Source organism: Dendropsophus ebraccatus, chromosome 13 (assembly GCF_027789765.1).
Source record: "Dendropsophus ebraccatus isolate aDenEbr1 chromosome 13, aDenEbr1.pat, whole genome shotgun sequence".
Taxonomy (NCBI): domain Eukaryota; kingdom Metazoa; phylum Chordata; class Amphibia; order Anura; family Hylidae; genus Dendropsophus; species Dendropsophus ebraccatus.
In genome coordinates, this window is record NC_091466.1 from 15,789,371 (window position 1) to 15,808,986 (window position 19,616).

The window sequence follows — 19,616 nt, forward strand, 5'->3', positions numbered from 1 at the left end:
AGCGAGGGTCACACCTAAACCGCAGCTGTGCGGGAAGGCGCCATGACTATACTCTGAAAGTGAAAGTATTACCGTCCCCTCACAGCTCCGGGATCCCGTTTAGCTCTTCGCCTGGTGCAGCCTCCCCCGCACACGTTTACTTCAGCGACTTCTTGTTTCTCCCTCCTCCCGCTATAGTGTGTACAGTGTTGTATAAGTGAGTTCTGTGAGGAGTGCGTTAGTCTGTGACAGGACACAATGAAGTGTGGGGGAGATGAGAGCACTATAAGAACATTAAAGAGTAATTAAAGGGAAAGTACCACTAGGAAGATATATATATATTTTTTTTACTACATAAACAAGCCGCCACCGGTGCTGTGGTTCTTTTTTGAACTGCCGCTCGGTTCCTGTGCACAGCGCTAATTTATTCCCAAGCATCGGCCCGCCATGAAGGACTAGGGGGGTGCCCGCCATGAAGGACTGGGGGGGTGCCCGCCATGAAGGACTGGGGGGTGCCCACCATGAAGGACTGGGGGGGTGCCCGCCATGAAGCACTGGGGGGGTGCCCGCCATGAAGCACTGGGGGCGTGCCCGCCATGAAGGACTGGGGGCGTGCCCGCCATGAAGGACTGGGGGTGTGCCCGCCATGAAGCACTGGGGGTGTGCCCGCCATGAAACACGGGGGGTGGGCGTACCATGAAGGACTGGGGGGGTGCCCGCCATGAAGGACTGGGGGGGTGGGACAGCCATGAAGCACTGGGGGTGTGCCCACCATGAAGGACTGGGGGGGTGCCCGCCATGAAGCACTGGGGGCGTGCCCGCCATGAAGGACTGGGGGGGTGCCCGCCATGAAGCACTGGGGGCGTGCCCGCCATGAAGGACTGGGGGGGTGCCCGCCATGAAACACGGGGGGTGGGCGTACCATGAAGGACTGGGGGGGTGCCCGCCATGAAGCACTGGGGGTTTGCCCGCCATGAAGGACTGGGGGTGTGCCCGCCATGAAGCACTGGGGGTGTTCCTGCCATGAAGGACTGGGGGTGGGACAGCCATGAAGCACTGGGGGTGTTCCTGCCATGAAGGACTGGGGGTGGGACAGCCATGAAGCACTGGGGGTGTGCCCGCCATGAAGCACTGGGGGTGGGACAGCCATGAAGGACTGGGGGTGGGACAGCCATGAAGGACTGGGGGGGTGCCCGTCATGAAGGACTGGGGGTGGGCCCGCCATGAAGCACTGGGGCTGGGCCTGCCATGAAGGACTCGGGGTGGGCCCGCCATGAAGGACTCGGGGTGGGCCCACCGGCCCCCAGTTTGACCATCTCACTCCTGTTACTCTTAATTGATTCTAATGGAGCTGTATCACACTGGGGAGCCGGTGGGCCAGTGCTCAGTAATAGACTGGTGCCATGCCAAATTGATGTACCTAGAGGTACATTGGCTTTAACCTCTTCAGGTCCGGCTAATTTTCCTTTTTGCGCTTTCATTTTTTTCCTCCTTGTGCTTAAAAGGCCATAGCACTTGCATTTTTTACACCTACAGACCCACATGAGCCCTTAGCTTTTGCGCCACTAATTGTACTTTGCAATGGCAGACTTAATTTTTGCATAAAGTACACTGCAAAACCAGAAAAAAATTAACCCCTAGATGACCAAGGACGTACCGGTACGCCCTGGAAGTCTGTCCCCGGACGACCCTGGGCGCACGGTACGTCCTGGGCTACGAATCACGCTTCATAGGAGGTGGGAGCCAGCTGCAGTGAGCAGCCCGTCCCTTACCATTAATGACAGGCTGCAGTAGGGATGCACGATGCACCGAAATATCGATACTACTATCGATATTTCGGGCAAAAATACGGTTCGGTACCAGGATTTCCTGGTATCGATACTTTATATTAAGCTGCCTAATAACACAGCTTAATATAAAGTATAGAGCAGAGAACACGGCAGGCGGCTAGCTGAGCGCCGGCCGTGTTCTCTGTGTGCCGCCCCCTGCTCCCTGCAGTCACCTTCTCTGCTCTCCCGGCGGCGGCAAATTCAAATAGCCGGCACACAGTGATCGCTAGTGCCGGCTATTTTATAGTGTACATGCCGCTGTCACACCTGACAGCGGCATTTAACCCCTTCCCGAGCCGCTCCATAGGCAGCACGAGTCTCCTGCATATGGAGCGGCCCCGCTGAGGAGGAGGAGATGCGTCCATTATATACAGGGGCGGGCTGGGCCGGGGGGCAGGGTGGCATATGCCCCCCGGGCCGGTCCCCCCAGGACACTTAAGGGCCACAGAGGCCGGATATTAATTTGGCCGCTCTGCCTCTTCAAGGCTCCCGAAAGTAGCGGCCGCGGCGCTGTGACGCTGTCTCTCTCTCTCACACTTCTCTTCATTGGTGGTGCAGGCAGCCTGCTGCATCAGGGAGTGAAGAGAAGTGCACTGCCCATGAAGGAGGGAGAGGAGGACGCTTGCTGGGAGAGGAACCGCCCACTGTGCTGACAGGTATCTGGGGAGGGGGTCTGGGGGGGTCACTGTATAGTATTGGGGTCTGTAAGCTGTAAGACACCACCACTATACAGTAGCCTAGGGCTGGCTCGAGCAGGGGACACTCACCTCCCTGTCCGGTCAGCCAGCTTCCACTCCATGATTCTGCAGTGTGATTAGCCGGGCCTGCTCCTCTCTGCTCTGGTCAGACCTGATTAGAAGAGGCCAGAGCAGCAGAGAAGCATGGACCTGCTAGTAAGTATATTGGGGAGGTAGGGGGGCATTGTGCTTTGTTCTGTAACATGTGACTCTCCAGTTCTTGCATGACTACAACTCCCATTGTACCCTGGTGGCAGGACATGATGAGAGTTGTAGTTTGGTAACAGCTGAGGAGCCACTTGTTAGGAAGCAATCATTTAGGGGTACAGTTTATTTAGTAGTGTTCTCCAACATGTGACTCCTCAGTGCAAAACTATAACTCCCATCATGCCCTGGTGGCAGGAGATAATAGGGATGGTAGTTTAGGAACAGCAGGAGGGTCACATGTTGGAGAACACTTCACTAAATAAACTGTACCCCTAAATCATTGCTTCCTAACAGTGGCTCCTCAGCTCTTACCAAACTACAACTCCCACCATGCCCTGCTGGCCAGATATAATGGGGGTTCTAGTTTAGGAACAGCAGGAGGGTCACATGTTGGAAAACACCACACTAAATAAACAGTACCCATAAATCATTGCTTCCCAACCAGTGGCTCCTCAGCTGTTACTAAACTACAACTCTCATCATGCCTTGCCACCAGGGTACAATGGGAGGTGTAGTTTTGCCACTGGTAGGGAAACAATAATTGAGGGGGGGGGGCAGTTTAATTAGTATAGTGTTCTCCAACATGTGACACTTCAGCCGCTACAAGAATAGAACTCCCATCATGTCCTGCTGACATAATGGAGGTTGTAGTTTAGGAACAGCTGAGGGGCCACTGGTTGGAAAACAATGATTTAGGGGGGACAGTGGTACAGTACATTAGATAGGACAGTGGTACAGTACATTAGATAGGACAGCGGTACAGTACATTAGAGAGGACAGTGGTACAGTACATTAGAGAGGGCAGAGGCACAGTACATTAGAGAGGACAGTGGTACAGTACATTAGAGAGGACAGTGGTACAGTACATTAGAGAGGACAGTGGTACAGTACATTAGAGGGGACATTGGTACAGTACATTACAGAGGACAGTGGTACAGTACATTAGAGAGGACAGTGGAACAGTACATTAGAGGGGACAGTGGTACAGTACATTAGAGGACAGTGGTACAGTACATTAGAGAGGACAGTGGAACAGTACATTAGAGGGGACAGTGGTACAGTACATTAGAGGACAGTGGTACATTACATTAGAGGGGACAGTGGTACAGTACATTAGATAGGACAGTGGTACAGTACATTAGATAGGACAGCGGTACAGTACATTAGAGAGGACAGTGGTACAGTACATTAGAGAGGGCAGAGGCACAGTACATTAGAGAGGACAGTGGTACAGTACATTAGAGAGGACAGTGGTACAGTACATTAGAGAGGACAGTGGTACAGTACATTACAGAGGACAGTGGTACAGTACATTAGAGAGGACAGTGGAACAGTACATTGGAGGGCATAGGTTATATAGTTTATTAAGTAAGCAGTGGCAAACTACATTGTGGGCACAGTATAACACGGGGACAGTGGCACTATTTAATATAAACACAGTTAATAAGAGGCACAGTTTATCCAAGGGGGCGGTGGTACAGTTCATTTGGACAAAGGGGTACCATTTATTTAGCACAAAGGGGGGGCTAACTGCAGATGGAAGCACAAAGGGAGAGCACAACTACAAAGGGCAAAGAGAGGGAGCACAACTACAGATGGGGCACAAAGAGGGGGTCTCATTACAGATGAGGGCACAAAGAAGGGGTCTTACTACAGATGAGGACACAATGATGGATCCTAACTACAGATACAGGCATAAAGAAGGGATCTAAGTATAGAAAGAAGCACAGAAAAGGGAAACGACTACAGATTGGTCTTCAAAGAAGTCTCTTCTACTGTTTAAGGGCACTATGATAGAGAGTTTGTATAGAGGTGGTTAAAGGTGCTGTAAAAGTAAGGTCCTGAAGATGTTTGTCTGGCAGATGATGCTGTGATGATTTGTGGTTGGAAGAAGTCTTCATGATGGAAATGAAAAGGAAACCTGACCGACTCTGATCAGAGAAGACGTCACCTGTGAGTCACTGGATGTGTCTGCACTGTACTTACACCTCTATTTGTTTGGGGGAATATTGGCCCCTGTGTGGTGAAGTGTAGTACCAGTATAGTAGTAATGCTTGTGGAGTGATGGTATTATCAAGGAACCATTTATAATGTAGTTACTGTGTGATTATAGTATGTGGTCATGGTGTGGGGGTATTATTGGTCCCTTTTATAGTAGTATTATTGGTTATATTAGTATACAGGGTTTGGTCAGTAGTAGTATGATGTCCATGTCCATACCAGGTACAATTCAATCCAGAGCAGATTAAACTCTGGCCTTATATAAAAATCCTGGGCCAGGGGAACATAAAAAAGAATCTATACTTACTCAACCCCGTGCCCCGGCAGCACAGGGTCACCAGCTCTCTCACGGCTGCTGTTATCCTGTTCCTCACGTTCCTGCATTGTCATGTCCCGGCGGGAAGTACCCACTTGCCCCAGTGCGTGACATTGCAGGACCAGGAGCTGCAGGAGGCCGGTCTGTGAGCAGAGACGCTGTACTGCGGGGGCACAGGGACAGGTAAATATGGATTCTTTATTATGTTCCCCTCACCCCCTGCCTGCTTGGGATGTTTAGGTTCAGCAACAGTTCTCCTTTAAGTATATGTGCCCTGACGATTGTCCGCTACTCATGGGCCACTGCTGTGTGCTTGCCCCCCAGGCCAAAGTTTGCCAGCCAGCCCCTGATTATATATGTAGCTGAGCTGTGAGGTGGGGGAGGCCGGGGCTGTCAGGATCAGTGTGGACATCAGTGGAGGTGATCGGCTCTGGCTATAGGGGGATGTAACCTACAGATTACCCTGTCACACGGTGCCGGCTGTGCAGCCTTCCTTTTATTAAGAACGGCATTGCAGTGCAGACAGCGTCCAGGGGAAATCACATGTCATCAAACTGACCGGGATGCAGGGGGCCTGAAGAGAACGCTGCAGCCGCCCGATAGCCCGGACAGGTCGTCAGGACATCAATCACTGGTCTGTATGTAAGGCAGCTGCACAGCGGTCTCCATAGCACAGGCCGTGCTTCCCGGGCAGTGTGGTGACCTCTGCCCGGCCTGTGTGTCTACTCCCTCCTCCACAGCCTCCCCGTGCAGTGTCCAGGACCCTCTCCCTGTGCTGTAAGCCGGTGGAGGCTTATCTCCACTCTTCTTGTGTCCATCAGTCAGTGTGAGTGCCCTGTATCTCCTCTCTATCTATCTATCTATCTATCTATCTATCTATCTATCTATCTATCTACAGTATCTATCTATTTCCTCTTTCTCTCTGTCTCCTATCTATCTCTCTCTGTCTCTCTCTCTTTTCTCTCTCTGCCCCCTCTATCTATGGCATTGTAGTGTCTGAATATTCTGTGGTGGTCTCCCCCCATGTACATTGTGCCAACCCTGGTGCTGTGCATAGACCCGCTGCAGTGCCACAATATATACAGACACTTACAATATATATAACAATCCTATAAATATCCAGATCATTTGCTATAATTCTTATGACACAAGTTACTGGCCAATTGCGGCTGTGTTCACATGCTGCGGTATGGTTACTTGTTGCAGGTTTTTACATATTTAAATACCTTGTGGGCAATAACTGCATTGCAGCCTCCACAAACTCAAAGGGGTCTCCCAAAATATAGGAAACGGAATAACTAGCTGATTGGTGGGAGTTGTAGTGCACAAAGAGATATGTTGGGAGCTGCAGTTGTACAGCAGCAGCCTCCTGACACAACTCCCAGCATACCTCCTTGTACACAACAACTCCCAGCATACCTCCTTGTACACAACAACTCCCAGCATACCTCCTTGTACACAACAACTCCCAGCATACCTCCTTGTACACAACAACTCCCAGCATACCTCCTTGTACACAACAACTCCCAGCATACCTACTTGTACACAACAACCCCCAGCATACCTCCTTGTACACAACAACTCCCAGCATACCTCCTTGTACACAGCAACTCCCAGCATACCTCCTTGTACACAACTCCCAGCATACCTCCTTGTACACAGCAACTCCCAGCATACCTCCTTGTACACAACTCCCAGCATACCTCCTTCTGCACAACAACTCCCAGCATACCTCCTTCTGCACAACAACTCCCAGCATACCTCCTTCTGCACAACAACTCCCAGCATACCTCCTTCTGCACAACAACTCCCAGCATACCTCCTTCTGCACAACAACTCCCAGCATACCTCCTTCTGCACAACAACTCCCAGCATACCTCCTTGTACACAACAACTCCCAGCATACCTCCTTGTACACAACAACCCCCAGCATACCTCCTTGTACACAACAACTCCCAGCATACCTCCTTGTACACAACAACTCCCAGCATACCTCCTTCTGCACAACAACTCCCAGCATACCTCCTTGTACAAACAACTCCCAGCATACCTCCTTGTACACAACAACCCCCAGCATACCTCCTTGTACACAACAACTCCCAGCATACCTCCTTGTACACAACTCCCAGCATACCTCCTTCTGCACAACAACTCCCAGCATACCTCCTTCTGCACAACAACTCCCAGCATACCTCCTTCTGCACAACTCCCAGCATACCTCCTTGTACACAACAACTCCCAGCATACCTCCTTGTACACAACAACTCCCAGCATACCTCCTTCTGCACAACAACTCCCAGCATACCTCCTTCTGCACAACTCCCAGCATACCTCCTTGTACACAACAACTCCCAGCATACCTCCTTCTGCACAACAACTCCCAGCATACCTCCTTCTGCACAACTCCCAGCATACCTCCTTGTACAAACAACTCCCAGCATACCTCCTTGTACACAACAACTCCCAGCATACCTCCTTGTACACAACAACTCCCAGCATACCTCCTTGTACACAACAACTCCCAGCATACCTCCTTCTGCACAACAACTCCCAGCATACCTCCTTGTACACAACAACTCCCAGCATACCTCCTTGTACACAACAACTCCCAGCATACCTCCTTGTACACAACAACTCCCAGCATACCTCCTTCTGCACAACAACTCCCAGCATACCTCCTTCTGCACAACTCCCAGCATACCTCCTTGTACACAACAACTCCCAGCATACCTCCTTCTGCACAACAACTCCCAGCATGCCTCCTTGTACAAACAACTCCCAGCATACCTCCTTGTACAAACAACTCCCAGCATACCTCCTTGTACACAAAACTTCCCAGCATACCTCCTTCTGCACAACAACTCCCAGCATGCCTCTTTGTACACAACAACTCCCAGCATACCTACTTCTGCACATAGAGGCATGCTGGGAGGTGTTGTGCACATATCTGCAGTTTGGGGGGGGGGCATTATATTTGTATTTTTACATTTTTTTTTTTTTTAAACTTTAGTATTGAAATGGTATCGAGTATCAAAATAAAACAGCTGGTATCGGTATCGAACTCAAAATTCTGGTATCGTGACATCACTAGGACTAAAAAAAGACTAATTAGCAGGCACGGCGATCAGACCGTGCCCGCTATTTACTGCGGTGCCGGTCTGCAGATAGCATTAATGAAATGTCTATTCGAAGCGTACGCCAGGGAGAAGGTACAGATTTGCCCCTTCTCCCTGGCGTACGCCCCGCTCGCCTGATAGGCGGGCTGGGGGAGCTTGGGGGGGGGGGGGGGCGAGACAAGGCGGTGAGGAGGCGTGGCCTCCTCCCGCGCCTCATTTATCATGATTTATGCCTAAATCAGAATCCACACCTACACCTGCTGAAAGCCCGGTGCCGGCGTGCGCCTCTTAGTGAATCCTGACAGGTAAAAGGGGGGAGGGGCCTAATATAAGTACGCCGGTCTTCAAAAATCCCCCCCCCCCCATAGTATAGACTCCAGCCAGGATCCCTAGCGGCCGCACGAAAAACTGACATGTCAGTTTTGTGTGGCCGCTATTCAAGGCTCTGGCCGCACTCTCCATTGTGTTCAATGGTGAATTGGGATGTGGGCGCACACGGATGTTTTATTTTAGCACTTTTAATAAAATTTTAACTTTTTCTTCAAAATTAACATGCTTAATTTTGGTCCTTTTTTTGCGCCATGAACCATAGTTTTTAATAGCAATGCCAAAAGGATAAAAGTAATGCGGCACACGTCCAATCTTTGCTACTGATAATTTATTGTTCACATGCTCGTGGATACAAACAGGAACATAGGCTACGATCGCTCGCGCTCTCACCGCGCTTCCTCCTGGCCCATATCTCATTACTACACCCACCCCCTCTATATACGTGCGTGCAGTTTAAAGAGACAGTACAGTTATTTACAACAACTATACAAGAGACACCATAAATAGTGAAAGTAAAAACAATGATAATGCAAACATTAGGATATAGTAAAAAACTGCAATAACTTACAATATTGTATCATAAAGTGCCATCATAGAGTCCATTTATAATATTGCTTGTAAATCTGTGCGGTCATTAAGACCTAACGGACCAAGAGCTCCTGTACGCAGGATGAATTCCATTTCTTTTTTCAGTAATAAAGCATGTTTGTCACCCCCTGCTTTTGAATTATTAATACGTAACAAACCCATAAACTTCATGTGTGATACATCACCCTGATGTTTTTCTCTGAAATGTTGGATCAATTTTGGACATCCTTTCCCTGTTCTGATTGAACGCAGATGTTCTGAAAAACGTTTGAACAGAACATCTGCGTTCAATCAGAACAGGGAAGGGATGTCCAAAATTGATCCAACATTTTAGAGAAAAACACCAGGGTGATGTATCACACATGAAGTTTATGGGTTTGTTACGTATTAATAATTCAAAAGCAGGGGGTGACAAACATGCTTTATTACTGAAAAAAGAAATGGAATTCATCCTGCGTACAGGAGCTCTTGGTCCGTTAGGTCTTAATGACCGCACAGATTTACAAGCAATATTATAAATGGACTCTATGATGGCACTTTATGATACAATATTGTAAGTTATTGCAGTTTTTTACTATATCCTAATGTTTGCATTATCATTGTTTTTACTTTCACTATTTATGGTGTCTCTTGTATAGTTGTTGTAAATAACTGTACTGTCTCTTTAAACTGCACGCACGTATATAGAGGGGGTGGGTGTAGTAATGAGATATGGGCCAGGAGGAAGCGCGGTGAGAGCGCGAGCGATCGTAGCCTATGTTCCTGTTTGTATCCACGAGCATGTGAACAATAAATTATCACTAGCAAAGATTGGACGTGTGCCGCATTACTTTTATCCTTTTGGCATTGCATTCAGAGACTTTTTTCAAGTTTGCTGAGCACCGTCCATGCGTGCCCAGGTGATTGGACCCAACCAACCAACCAGCCCCTAGTTGATTAAACCAAGCTCGGGCAGGTGCGGAGGTACGTCTCATTGGAATAGTTTTTAATAGTACTATTTTGGTTTGCATGGGGCTTTTTAATGTCTTTTTCTGAATTTTTTTCTGATGTATGATGCAACCAAAAATCTTAAAGCGACACTGTACCCACTTTGTGCCCCCCACAACTACTTATACCTTCCTGTAGCTGATGATAAGGCCTTGCTGGTGGTATGTTTCTCCACGCTGGTGTCGCTTTCCAGTGCCCGAAAATCATACTTTATTGCAGCTGGAGCCGTGCCTTAGAGGCGTGGCCTAGAGCGATCGTGCCTTAGACCAGCACCGCCTGTGTAGTGGTCTTCTCTGTCTCCCCCTACCTCCCGTTCCGCCCTCTGTCCGCCGGCCAGCCATCACAGTGACTGCGCATGCGCTGCCTCCTAACCCCCCGGCGCTGCTGAAATAACGTGTCTGGGTCAGCGCCACTTGTCTGGTGTGTCCGCTCAGCGCCGTCCCCGCCCTGTGTTTCTGACGTTGCCGGCCTTTCCTCGCCTCTCCTTCCTTTCCCCGCCCCCCGTATACCATGGTGCCGCCCGCTGTCCTCATCAGCTTATCTTCCTGGCACATGCGCCGTCGCGCTCCTAACCCGCGCACCCGAAGAGATGCTGCCGGCTTTTTCCGCCAAGATATTTTATAGGCTGTGTTTACACTGCCTTTTTGAATCCATTTTTATAATCCGTTTTATGCAAGGAACTTGAAAAACAGATAACAAAACAGATGCATTTGTGTGCATCCGTTTGAATCAGTTTCTCCATTGACTTCTATTATAAAAAAAGAAAGAAAACCGACCACGTTTTTGTGTACACTAAAAAAAAAATCTGTTTTTCTTTTCTGTTTAAGGCTACACACACACAGGGCGGATCTGCAACTGATTTCTCGCTGTGAATTCACAGAGAAATCTTCTGCGGATCCCTGCCCTGTAGTTTGTATGGGAAGTCATACTCGCAATGGGATTGACATCCCCCTGCGGGTATGTAAGGAGACCTCCCTGTTAATCCCCTGCTGGCCGGAGCATATAGTGTACCTGCTCCAGGATCCGGCTTGCTTCTGGGGTTCCAGGCGGGACGTCCAGCTGGGAACACCGGAAACAAGCCGGATCCTGGAGCAGGTACACTATATGCTCAGGCCGGCGGGGGGGTTACCGGGCGGTCTCCTTACATACTCGCAGTGGGATGTCAAATGCAGAAAAGTCTTTGGTCACTAATGGTGGTTTTACGCGGGACGATATATCGTTCGAATTTGCATGATAACGATCGAATTCGAACGATAATCGTAGGTGTAAACGCAGCGAACGATCAAACGACGAGCGAGAAATCGTTCATTTTAAACTTTCAACAAGTTCTCAAATCGTCGTTGATCGCTCGCAAAAAATTCGCAGTTCGTTCCGTGTAAACAGTCTTTCAACGATTTCACCTATGTATGAGATAGGCTTAAACGATCGCTAAGCGATTTTTCTGTACGATGTATCATTCCGTCTAAACGCTGATCGTTATAAAAAAAAACATTGTTCACTCAAAATCGTGCGATCGGGCGAATTATCGCTCTGTGTAAAAGTACCATTAGTGTAATAAAGGTTGTTTTTTTTTATCTTACAGGCTATTTTCTCCATCTCGGGAATGGCTATTAAAATTACTGAAGATGGTAAGGAATCATCCTTTTCTTTTTTTTTTCCTATAACAATATTATTACTGTATTTGGTGGATGATCTTCCACCATCTTAGGGCTGAGCGATTAATCAAATTAATTTGATTAATTCGCCCAGAGGGGGGCTGATAATTAGATTTTTCTCGGAAATAAAAAATAAAAAAAACGATTAATGTAAGGGACCCTATGCGGGGGAAGAGGAGATATCAGTGTGCAGCAGGAGCACCTCTGTATCACTTATGTGCTGCAGCGCAGGAAGGGTTAAACCACTCATCTTTCTCTTTGGCTGCAGCGCCAATGACTTGCATTATCTGGCAGCGCACTGATAACCTCTGAACTCTGCAGCTGGCAAGTAGTAAAATGTGCTGGGCAGACCGGAAGTCATCAGAGCAGCAGCCAAAGAGAAAGATGTACTGTTGAACCCATGATAAGCTGCAGTACAGATGAGGTTACAGAGGAGAAGGACCTATAATGACTGCTGAGCTGGTGTCACATCTGCTGAGCCAGTGTATCTAAGCTTGTTGTGTGTGATACTGCCTGCAGAGCCTATGTATTTAATCCATTCAGTGTTAATAACTGCTCAGCTGCGGTATCTAAGCCTGTCTTTACATATGTAATTATTAATGATACAGTCTGCAGAGCTGGTGTATCTAAATCTATCATGAGCCATAGTCACCGCTGTGTGGGTGTATCTAAGGATTTTAAGCTTTCTGATGAGCCAGTGTTTCTATACCCATTGTGCGTGATGCCTTTAGCCAGTGTATATAAGCCTATTGTGTGTTTTACTTTCGGAAGACTATTGGTTGTGTATACAGTGCCAAGGATGTGACGTGTGGGGCATGATGATATATGCAGGTTAGGGTATTATGTACGGAGGAGGTGTTATAGAGGGGCCTATGGCTTGGCATGCAGGGATTTGTAGTGAAGGCGCTATAATATCAAGTATAATGTATGTATGAAAATTACAGTGTGCTAGATTGTCACAGTGCGAGCCATAGTGCCCCCCATAATGACAGCCAGTATTCCCATTACAGCGCCAGCCATAGTGCCCCCATAATGACAGCCAGTATTGCCATAACAGCGCCAGCCATAGTGCCCCCCCATAATGACAGCCAGTATTCCCATAACAGTGCCAGCCATAGTGCCCCCCCCATAATGACAACCAGTATTCCCATAACAGTGCCAGCTATAGTGCCCCCCCATAATGACAGCCAGTATTCCCATAACAGTGCCAGCCATAGTGCCCCCATAATGACAGCTAGTATTGCCATAACAGTACCAGCCATAGTGCCCCCCCATAATGACAGCCAGTATTCCCATAACAGTGCCAGCTATAGTGCCCCCCCATAATGACAGCCAGTATTCCCATAACAGTGCCAGCCATAGTGCCCCCCATAATGACAGCTAGTATTGCCATAACAGTACCAGCCATAGTGCCCCCCCATAATGACAGCCAGTATTCCCATAACAGTGCCAGCCATAGTGCCCCCATAATGACAGCTAGTATTGCCATAACAGTGCCAGCCATAGTGCCCCCCCATAATGACAGCCAGAATTCCCATAACAGTGCCAGCCATAGTGCCCCCCATAATGACAGCCAGTATTCCCATAACAGTGCCAGCCATAGTGCCCCCCATAATGACAGCCAGTATTCCCATAACATATAAGCGGACTTTATTACAGCAGCACAGTTCCCGCCTCAAAACACCAATAACATTTTCATTTTACCAGTTTAATTAGAAAAAAAAGACAATCAAGACTTAAATCGAGAATCGTCTGAAATGTTAAAAAAAATATAAAAATTAAGATTTTTTATTTTTGGCCATGTTGCCCAGCCCTACACCATCTGTACAATTCACATTGATGCCAATGTCCTTGTAAGGAATGGAGAATGGCAAATGGTCTCCTGTGGGTATTGTGTGTTTTTCTGGTAGGTGTTTCAGTCGTTACATACATAGGCTATGCTCACATGACATTTTTTTCTTGCCGTTTTTTTTTTTCTAAATGACGTCCCTCATTTTGCGTTCCAAATGCCGTCAGTCTTCTCATGTTTTGGGTGCGTGTCATTACAATGACGCTGTTGGTACGTTATTCTAGTTCAGGCCCTTTTGGGTGTGGTTCTTTTTTAAAGGTCAATTAAATTTAAGTAAGTAAGGACGGTGAAAAAAAGAAAAAGGTGGGTTAACAAGGAAAACATTATTGAATATTTGCTCGGTTTGGCATAAAGTGTGTGACCTTTCTGCCCCTTTGCATCTTGCCTGTCACTTTTTAGAAAGTGTGCATGGATTTGCAGCAAAGGAGGTTGGGCCGCCGCAGCATGCAATATTTACTATGATTAACCCCAACAAAACCTATGCTTTTGCCTATGAATTAAAGGCATGATATCTTGCCACAGGAGGGATCACTTATGAAAATGAAGACGTGCACAGATTTATGGTCAGATGTGCTATATTGGCTTTACCTTATACACCAAAAACCTGCTGACAGGTCCATTTTTAAAGTGTACCTGTCGTTTGGAAAAAGTCTTGATTGGTCTGAGTCTGAGCACGGAGAAGACTGGCCTAAGTGCGATCCTTAGTCGGCTTTTGGTCATGTGATGAGTCAGGCTCCTAATGTAAGTCTGTGGAGCCTAAGGCCCCGTTCACACTACAAAATTGGTGTCGAGATTCCGTGCGGAACCCCACTGCACGGACTCGACACAGAATGCCTTCTATCAGTCTAAATGGGAGCAAGCCCTTACATTCAAACCGATCGAAGGTATGATTTGGCGAGAGGGGGTTCCGCACGGAATGTGCACAGAGGGCTGTAGTTATGAAAGACAGCCATCAATGTGAACCTAGACTTAAATACACAGAACCCAGTTTGTCAGCAACAATTTCCGGTTTGTGCCCACAAGCATTTCTTACATAGGAACTCAGTCTCTGTTTTCATTCCTATAAGAACCTTGAAACTTTGTGTCAGTCACATAGTAGAGGACCAGATAGCTCAAGAATAAGGGCATTTATAACAGATTTACCTGTATTGCTATTTACATAATGGCCCACATCTATCCATCTTTCTGAGACAAAAATCAAACTCATCATATGAAGGCCCAAGTGGATTGAATAACAATATGCTCTGTGCGAGTCAGACTACTGTGACCCCACCAGTCCCAAGAGCAGAGGAAAAAAACTGCTCCCCTGAGTGAATTAAGCGCTGGCCAGACATGCATGCTGCGTTCCAATTATTTGAGGGCAGTCCGCCACTTGTTTGAGTCAGAGAACACTTTTTAAGAGTAGGCGCTCCCCACCTGATTGAACTTTGAAGAAGCCCATACTAATGATCCTGGCACTCTGAAATTTGCAGACATTGAACAAGGTACGGATAGACAACAAACCATATTGAAATTGTAGGCAAGGTGGATACTTAATTCTATTGCCAAACAGGGCTGTGGAGTCGGTAAGCCGCAGCTCAGACTCCAACTCCGACTCCTGAATTTTATCAGGAACGACTCCGACTCCTGCTCCTTTATAAATGGCCGGTCATATACCAGGGGAGTTATTTATCACACTGGCTCAGCAGCTTCTCCCTAATGTCCTACATGATCCTGGGGCGACTTCTGAGGGAATAAGGAATACTGTATATAAAGCAGCTTCTCCTGTGTGTGCAGTGGATGAAGCCAGTCTCCAGCCTCCATGTCCTGAACTACTCACAACTAGACTAGATGGAGCAGGTGGTCTTTTCCTGCTGACAGTCTTCTATGTTTCTAACTAAATATTCACCATACTTAAAGTGTCACTGTCGTGAATTTTTTTTTTGCAGAAATCAATAGTCCAGGCGATTTTAAGAAACTTTGTAATTGGGATTATTATCCGAAAAATGCATTTTTATCATGAAAAAGCAGTTTGAAGCTCTCCCCCCTGTCTTCATTGTTCTCCTATGGAGAGAGCTAAAGAAAAGACCAAAACAGGACAACAAAGAGTTAATCTACAAATCCCTCACGGGATATCTCTACTGACCATCACCAGTGACCTGTCTGAGCTCAGATTACAGCTGTCACCCAGCTCCGTGCCTGTAATCCTCTGTTATCTGCTTTCTGCTGCCGGCTAACTCCCTCCTTCCTCCTCCCCCCTCCCCTCTCCCTAGAACAGACAGGGGACGTCTCCTGCAACAAGTCACAATTTTCTGATTTTTCAGAGTGGATGAAAAAGAGGAAGGAGGGGGGGACCTGGGAAAAGGCTTTTTACATGCAGATGATGGCAGATTTGGCTAATAAACCCAATTACAAAGTTTCTTAAAATCGCCTGGACTATTGATTTGTGCAAAAAAAAAAAAAAAAAAAAATACGACAGTGACTCTTTAAAGAAACACTGCTAACAATGCTAGATACCTGTAATATAGAGGTCAGCCATAGTGATATACAGGGGGTCACACATAGTGATATAGAGAGGGGTCAAACATAGTGATATAGAGGTCACACAATGATATAGAAGGTCACTGTGGGGGCACGCAATTGTATGCACTAGGGCTGGGCGATTAATCGAATTAATTCGATTAATTCGCCCAGAAGGTTAGAATCGATTTGATTTTTTGTGAAAATCGTAAATTCGATTTTCACAAAAAATCATTGCCGGCAGGGAAGGGCAGAGAAGCGCGGAGAGTCAGTCGGGCGGGCGGACGGGAGGTGCAGGTGCCGGGCGGGAGATGGAGGGCGGGCAGCACTGCGTGGAGGTGCCGGCCGGGCATGAAGTGCAGGTTACGGCCGGCGGGAAGTGAGGGGGCGGCGCTGCGTGGAGGTGCCGGGCGGGCGGGAAGTGCGGCGAGGTGCAGGTCGGTCGGCAGTCCCCCAGAGCCGCGACCGACCTTCCCCAGCTGTACACATAGCGTTCCGTTCCCCTACCGGCCACACATGCAGGTCCCGGTCTCTGCAGGAGGCTGCAGGGACTGTAGTGGTGATAGCGTCGCTGCCATTACTGGAGCTGTACAGCAGGATCTTCACCCCTGATCCCGCTGTACAGCTCCAGTAATGGCAGCGACGCTATCACCACTACAGTCCCTGCAGCCTCCTGCAGAGACCGGGACCTGCATGTGTGGCCGGGGTGAGGGGAGGAGGGCTATGTGTACTCCTTTCCCAATCATTCCCAGCTGCCCCAGCCCCCCTCCATCTCCCCCAGTCGCCCTCCATCTCCCCCAGTCGCCTTCAGTCACCCCCAGTCCCCCTTCAGTCACCCCCAGTCCCCCTTCAGTCACCCCCAGTCCCCCTTCAGTCACCCCCAGTCCCCCTCCATCACCCCCAGTCCCTCTCCATCACCCCCAGTCCCCCTCCATCACCCCCAGTCGCCCTCCCATCACCCCCAGTCCCCCTTCAGTCACCCCCAGTCGCCCTCCATCACCCCCACTCCTCCTTCAGTCACCCCCAGTCGCCCTCCATCACCCCCACTCCTCCTTCAGTCGCCCTCCGTCACCCCCAGTCGCCCTCCGTCACCCCCAGTCGCCCTCCGTCACCCCCAGTCACCCTCCATCCCCCCCTAGCTGCCCATCTATACCAGTACTACTACAGCCCTCATCTGTACCTGTACTACCACACCCCTCATCTATACCTGTACTACCACACCCCTCATCTATACCTGTACTACCACACCCCTCATCTATACCTGTACTACTACTACTGCACCCCTCATCTATACCTGTACTACTACTGCACCCCTCATCTATACCTGTACTACTACTACACCCCTCATCTATACCTGTACTACTACTACACCCCTCATCTATACCTGTACTACTACTACACCCCTCATCTATACCTGTACTACTACTACACCCCTCATCTATACCTGTACTACTACTACACCCCTCATCTATACCTGTACTACTACTACACCCCTCATCTATACCTGTACTACCACACCCCTCATCTATACCTGTACTACTACAGCCCTCATCTGTACCTGTACTACTACACCCCTCATCTTTACCTGTACTACTACTACTACACCCCTTATCCACTATACCTCCACTACTAAACACACAAAGAAGATCTCCTATACTATATGGGGGCCCAGAATGGCACACAGGGGGCTTGTCTACTACAGGGGAGCACTGTTACAGTGAGAAGCAATACAGTTGTCTCAAATGTCATTAAAATAGCATTAAAATAGTATCTGATGCTGCAAGGACAAAACTATTCTGTTTATTTAGCAAAAAGGAAAAAAAAATCGAGATTTAAATCGAGAATCGTCCAAAATTTTGAAAAAATCGAGATTTTATTTTTTGGCCATATCGCCCAGCTCTAGTATGCACACACACAAACACAGCCTGCTGCAGCCATAGCATACACACACAGCCTGCTGCAGCCATAGCAAACACACACACACACACACACACACACACAGCCTGCTGCAGCTATAGCACTCACACACACAGCCTGCTGCATCCTTAGCGCACACACACAGCCTGCTGCAGCTATAGCACACACACACACAGCCTGCTGCATCCTTAGCGCACACACACAGCCTGCTGCAGCTATAGCACACACACACACAGCCTGCTGCAGCAATAGCACACACATAGCTTGCACACACCACACACACACATAGCCTGCTGCGGCCATAGCACACATACACACAGCCTGCTGCAGCCATAGCGCGCACACACACACACACACACACACAGCCTACTGCAGCCATAGCACACACACAGCCTGCTGTAGTCATAGCACACACACAGCCTGCTGTAGTCATAGCACACACACAGCCTACTGCAGCCATAGCATGCACACACACACACACAGCTGCAGCCATAGCACACATACATACATTCATGCATACATACACACACACACACAGCTGCAGCCATAGCACACATACATACATTCATGCATACATACACACACACAGCCTGCTGCAGCCATAGCGCACACACACAGCCTACTGCAGCCATAGCTCACACACACACACACACACACACACACACTCACTCACTCACTCACTCACACAGCTGCAGCCATAGAACACTGAAGAAAAACACACAATCTTCTCCCAGAAAGAAAACACCACATTGAGGACAGAGGTTACTGCTACACTACTTATGTCTTCTCCTCCTCCTCTATATTACACAGGATATCTCCATATTACACTACTGCTCATATACAATCATCCAGCATCCAGGAAGAGAACAGCACAGATCTCCCCCTACACAATGGACTCTTCCAGCTCAGAAACAAACTGCCAAATAGTGACCGACAACTTTTCCATGACCCCCCTTATGTAATAGGGCCAGTGTCCTATTACTGATATATTCCCCGACCACCCTTATCTAATAGGGCCAGTGTCCTATTACTGATATATTCCCCGACCACCCTTATCTAATAGGGCCAGTGTCCTATTACTGATATATTCCCCGACCACCCTTATGTAATAGGGCCAGTGTCCTATTACTGATATATTCCCCGACCACCCTTATGTAATAGGGCCAGTGTCCTATTACTGATATATTCCCCGACCACCCTTATGTAATAGGGCCAGTGTCCTATTACTGATATATTCCCCGACCACCCTTATGTAATAGGGCCAGTGTCCTATTACTGATATATTCCCCGACCACCCTTATCTAATAGGGCCAGTGTCCTATTACTGATATATTCCCCGACCACCTTTATGTAATAGGCCCAGTGTCCTATTACTGATATATTCCCCGACCACCCTTATGTAATAGGCCCAGTGTCCTATTACTGATATATTCCCCGACCACCCTTATGTAATAGGGCCAGTGTCCTATTACTGATATATTCCCTGACCACCTTTATGTAATAGGCCCAGTGTCCTATTACTGATATATTCCCCGACCCCCTTATGTAATAGGGCCAGTGTCCTATTACTGATATATTCCCCGACCACCCTTATGTAATAGGCCCA

The 19,616-nt window shown here is 48.3% G+C and overlaps 1 protein-coding gene across 5 annotated transcripts in view; it reads left to right on the plus strand.

The window, feature by feature from the left end:
* The first annotated feature begins 58 nt into the window (after positions 1 to 58).
* LOC138771099 (NACHT, LRR and PYD domains-containing protein 3-like) overlaps positions 59 to 19,616 on the plus strand; it is a 128,718-nt gene continuing 109,160 nt past the window's right edge. For 2 of the 5 annotated variants that reach the window (XM_069950552.1, XM_069950556.1), the window contains exon 1: positions 11,673 to 11,718. Coding sequence is in view for 3 of the 5 variants with exons in the window: in XM_069950553.1 (XP_069806654.1) it covers positions 11,694 to 11,718 (25 nt within the window). In the remaining 2 variants the exon portion in view is untranslated. Of the gene's footprint in view, positions 197 to 2,366; positions 2,465 to 4,614; positions 4,706 to 9,583; positions 9,657 to 11,672; positions 11,719 to 19,616 lie in introns of those variants that run through there. The other 3 variants (XM_069950553.1, XM_069950555.1, XM_069950554.1) reach the window with 3 other exon arrangements.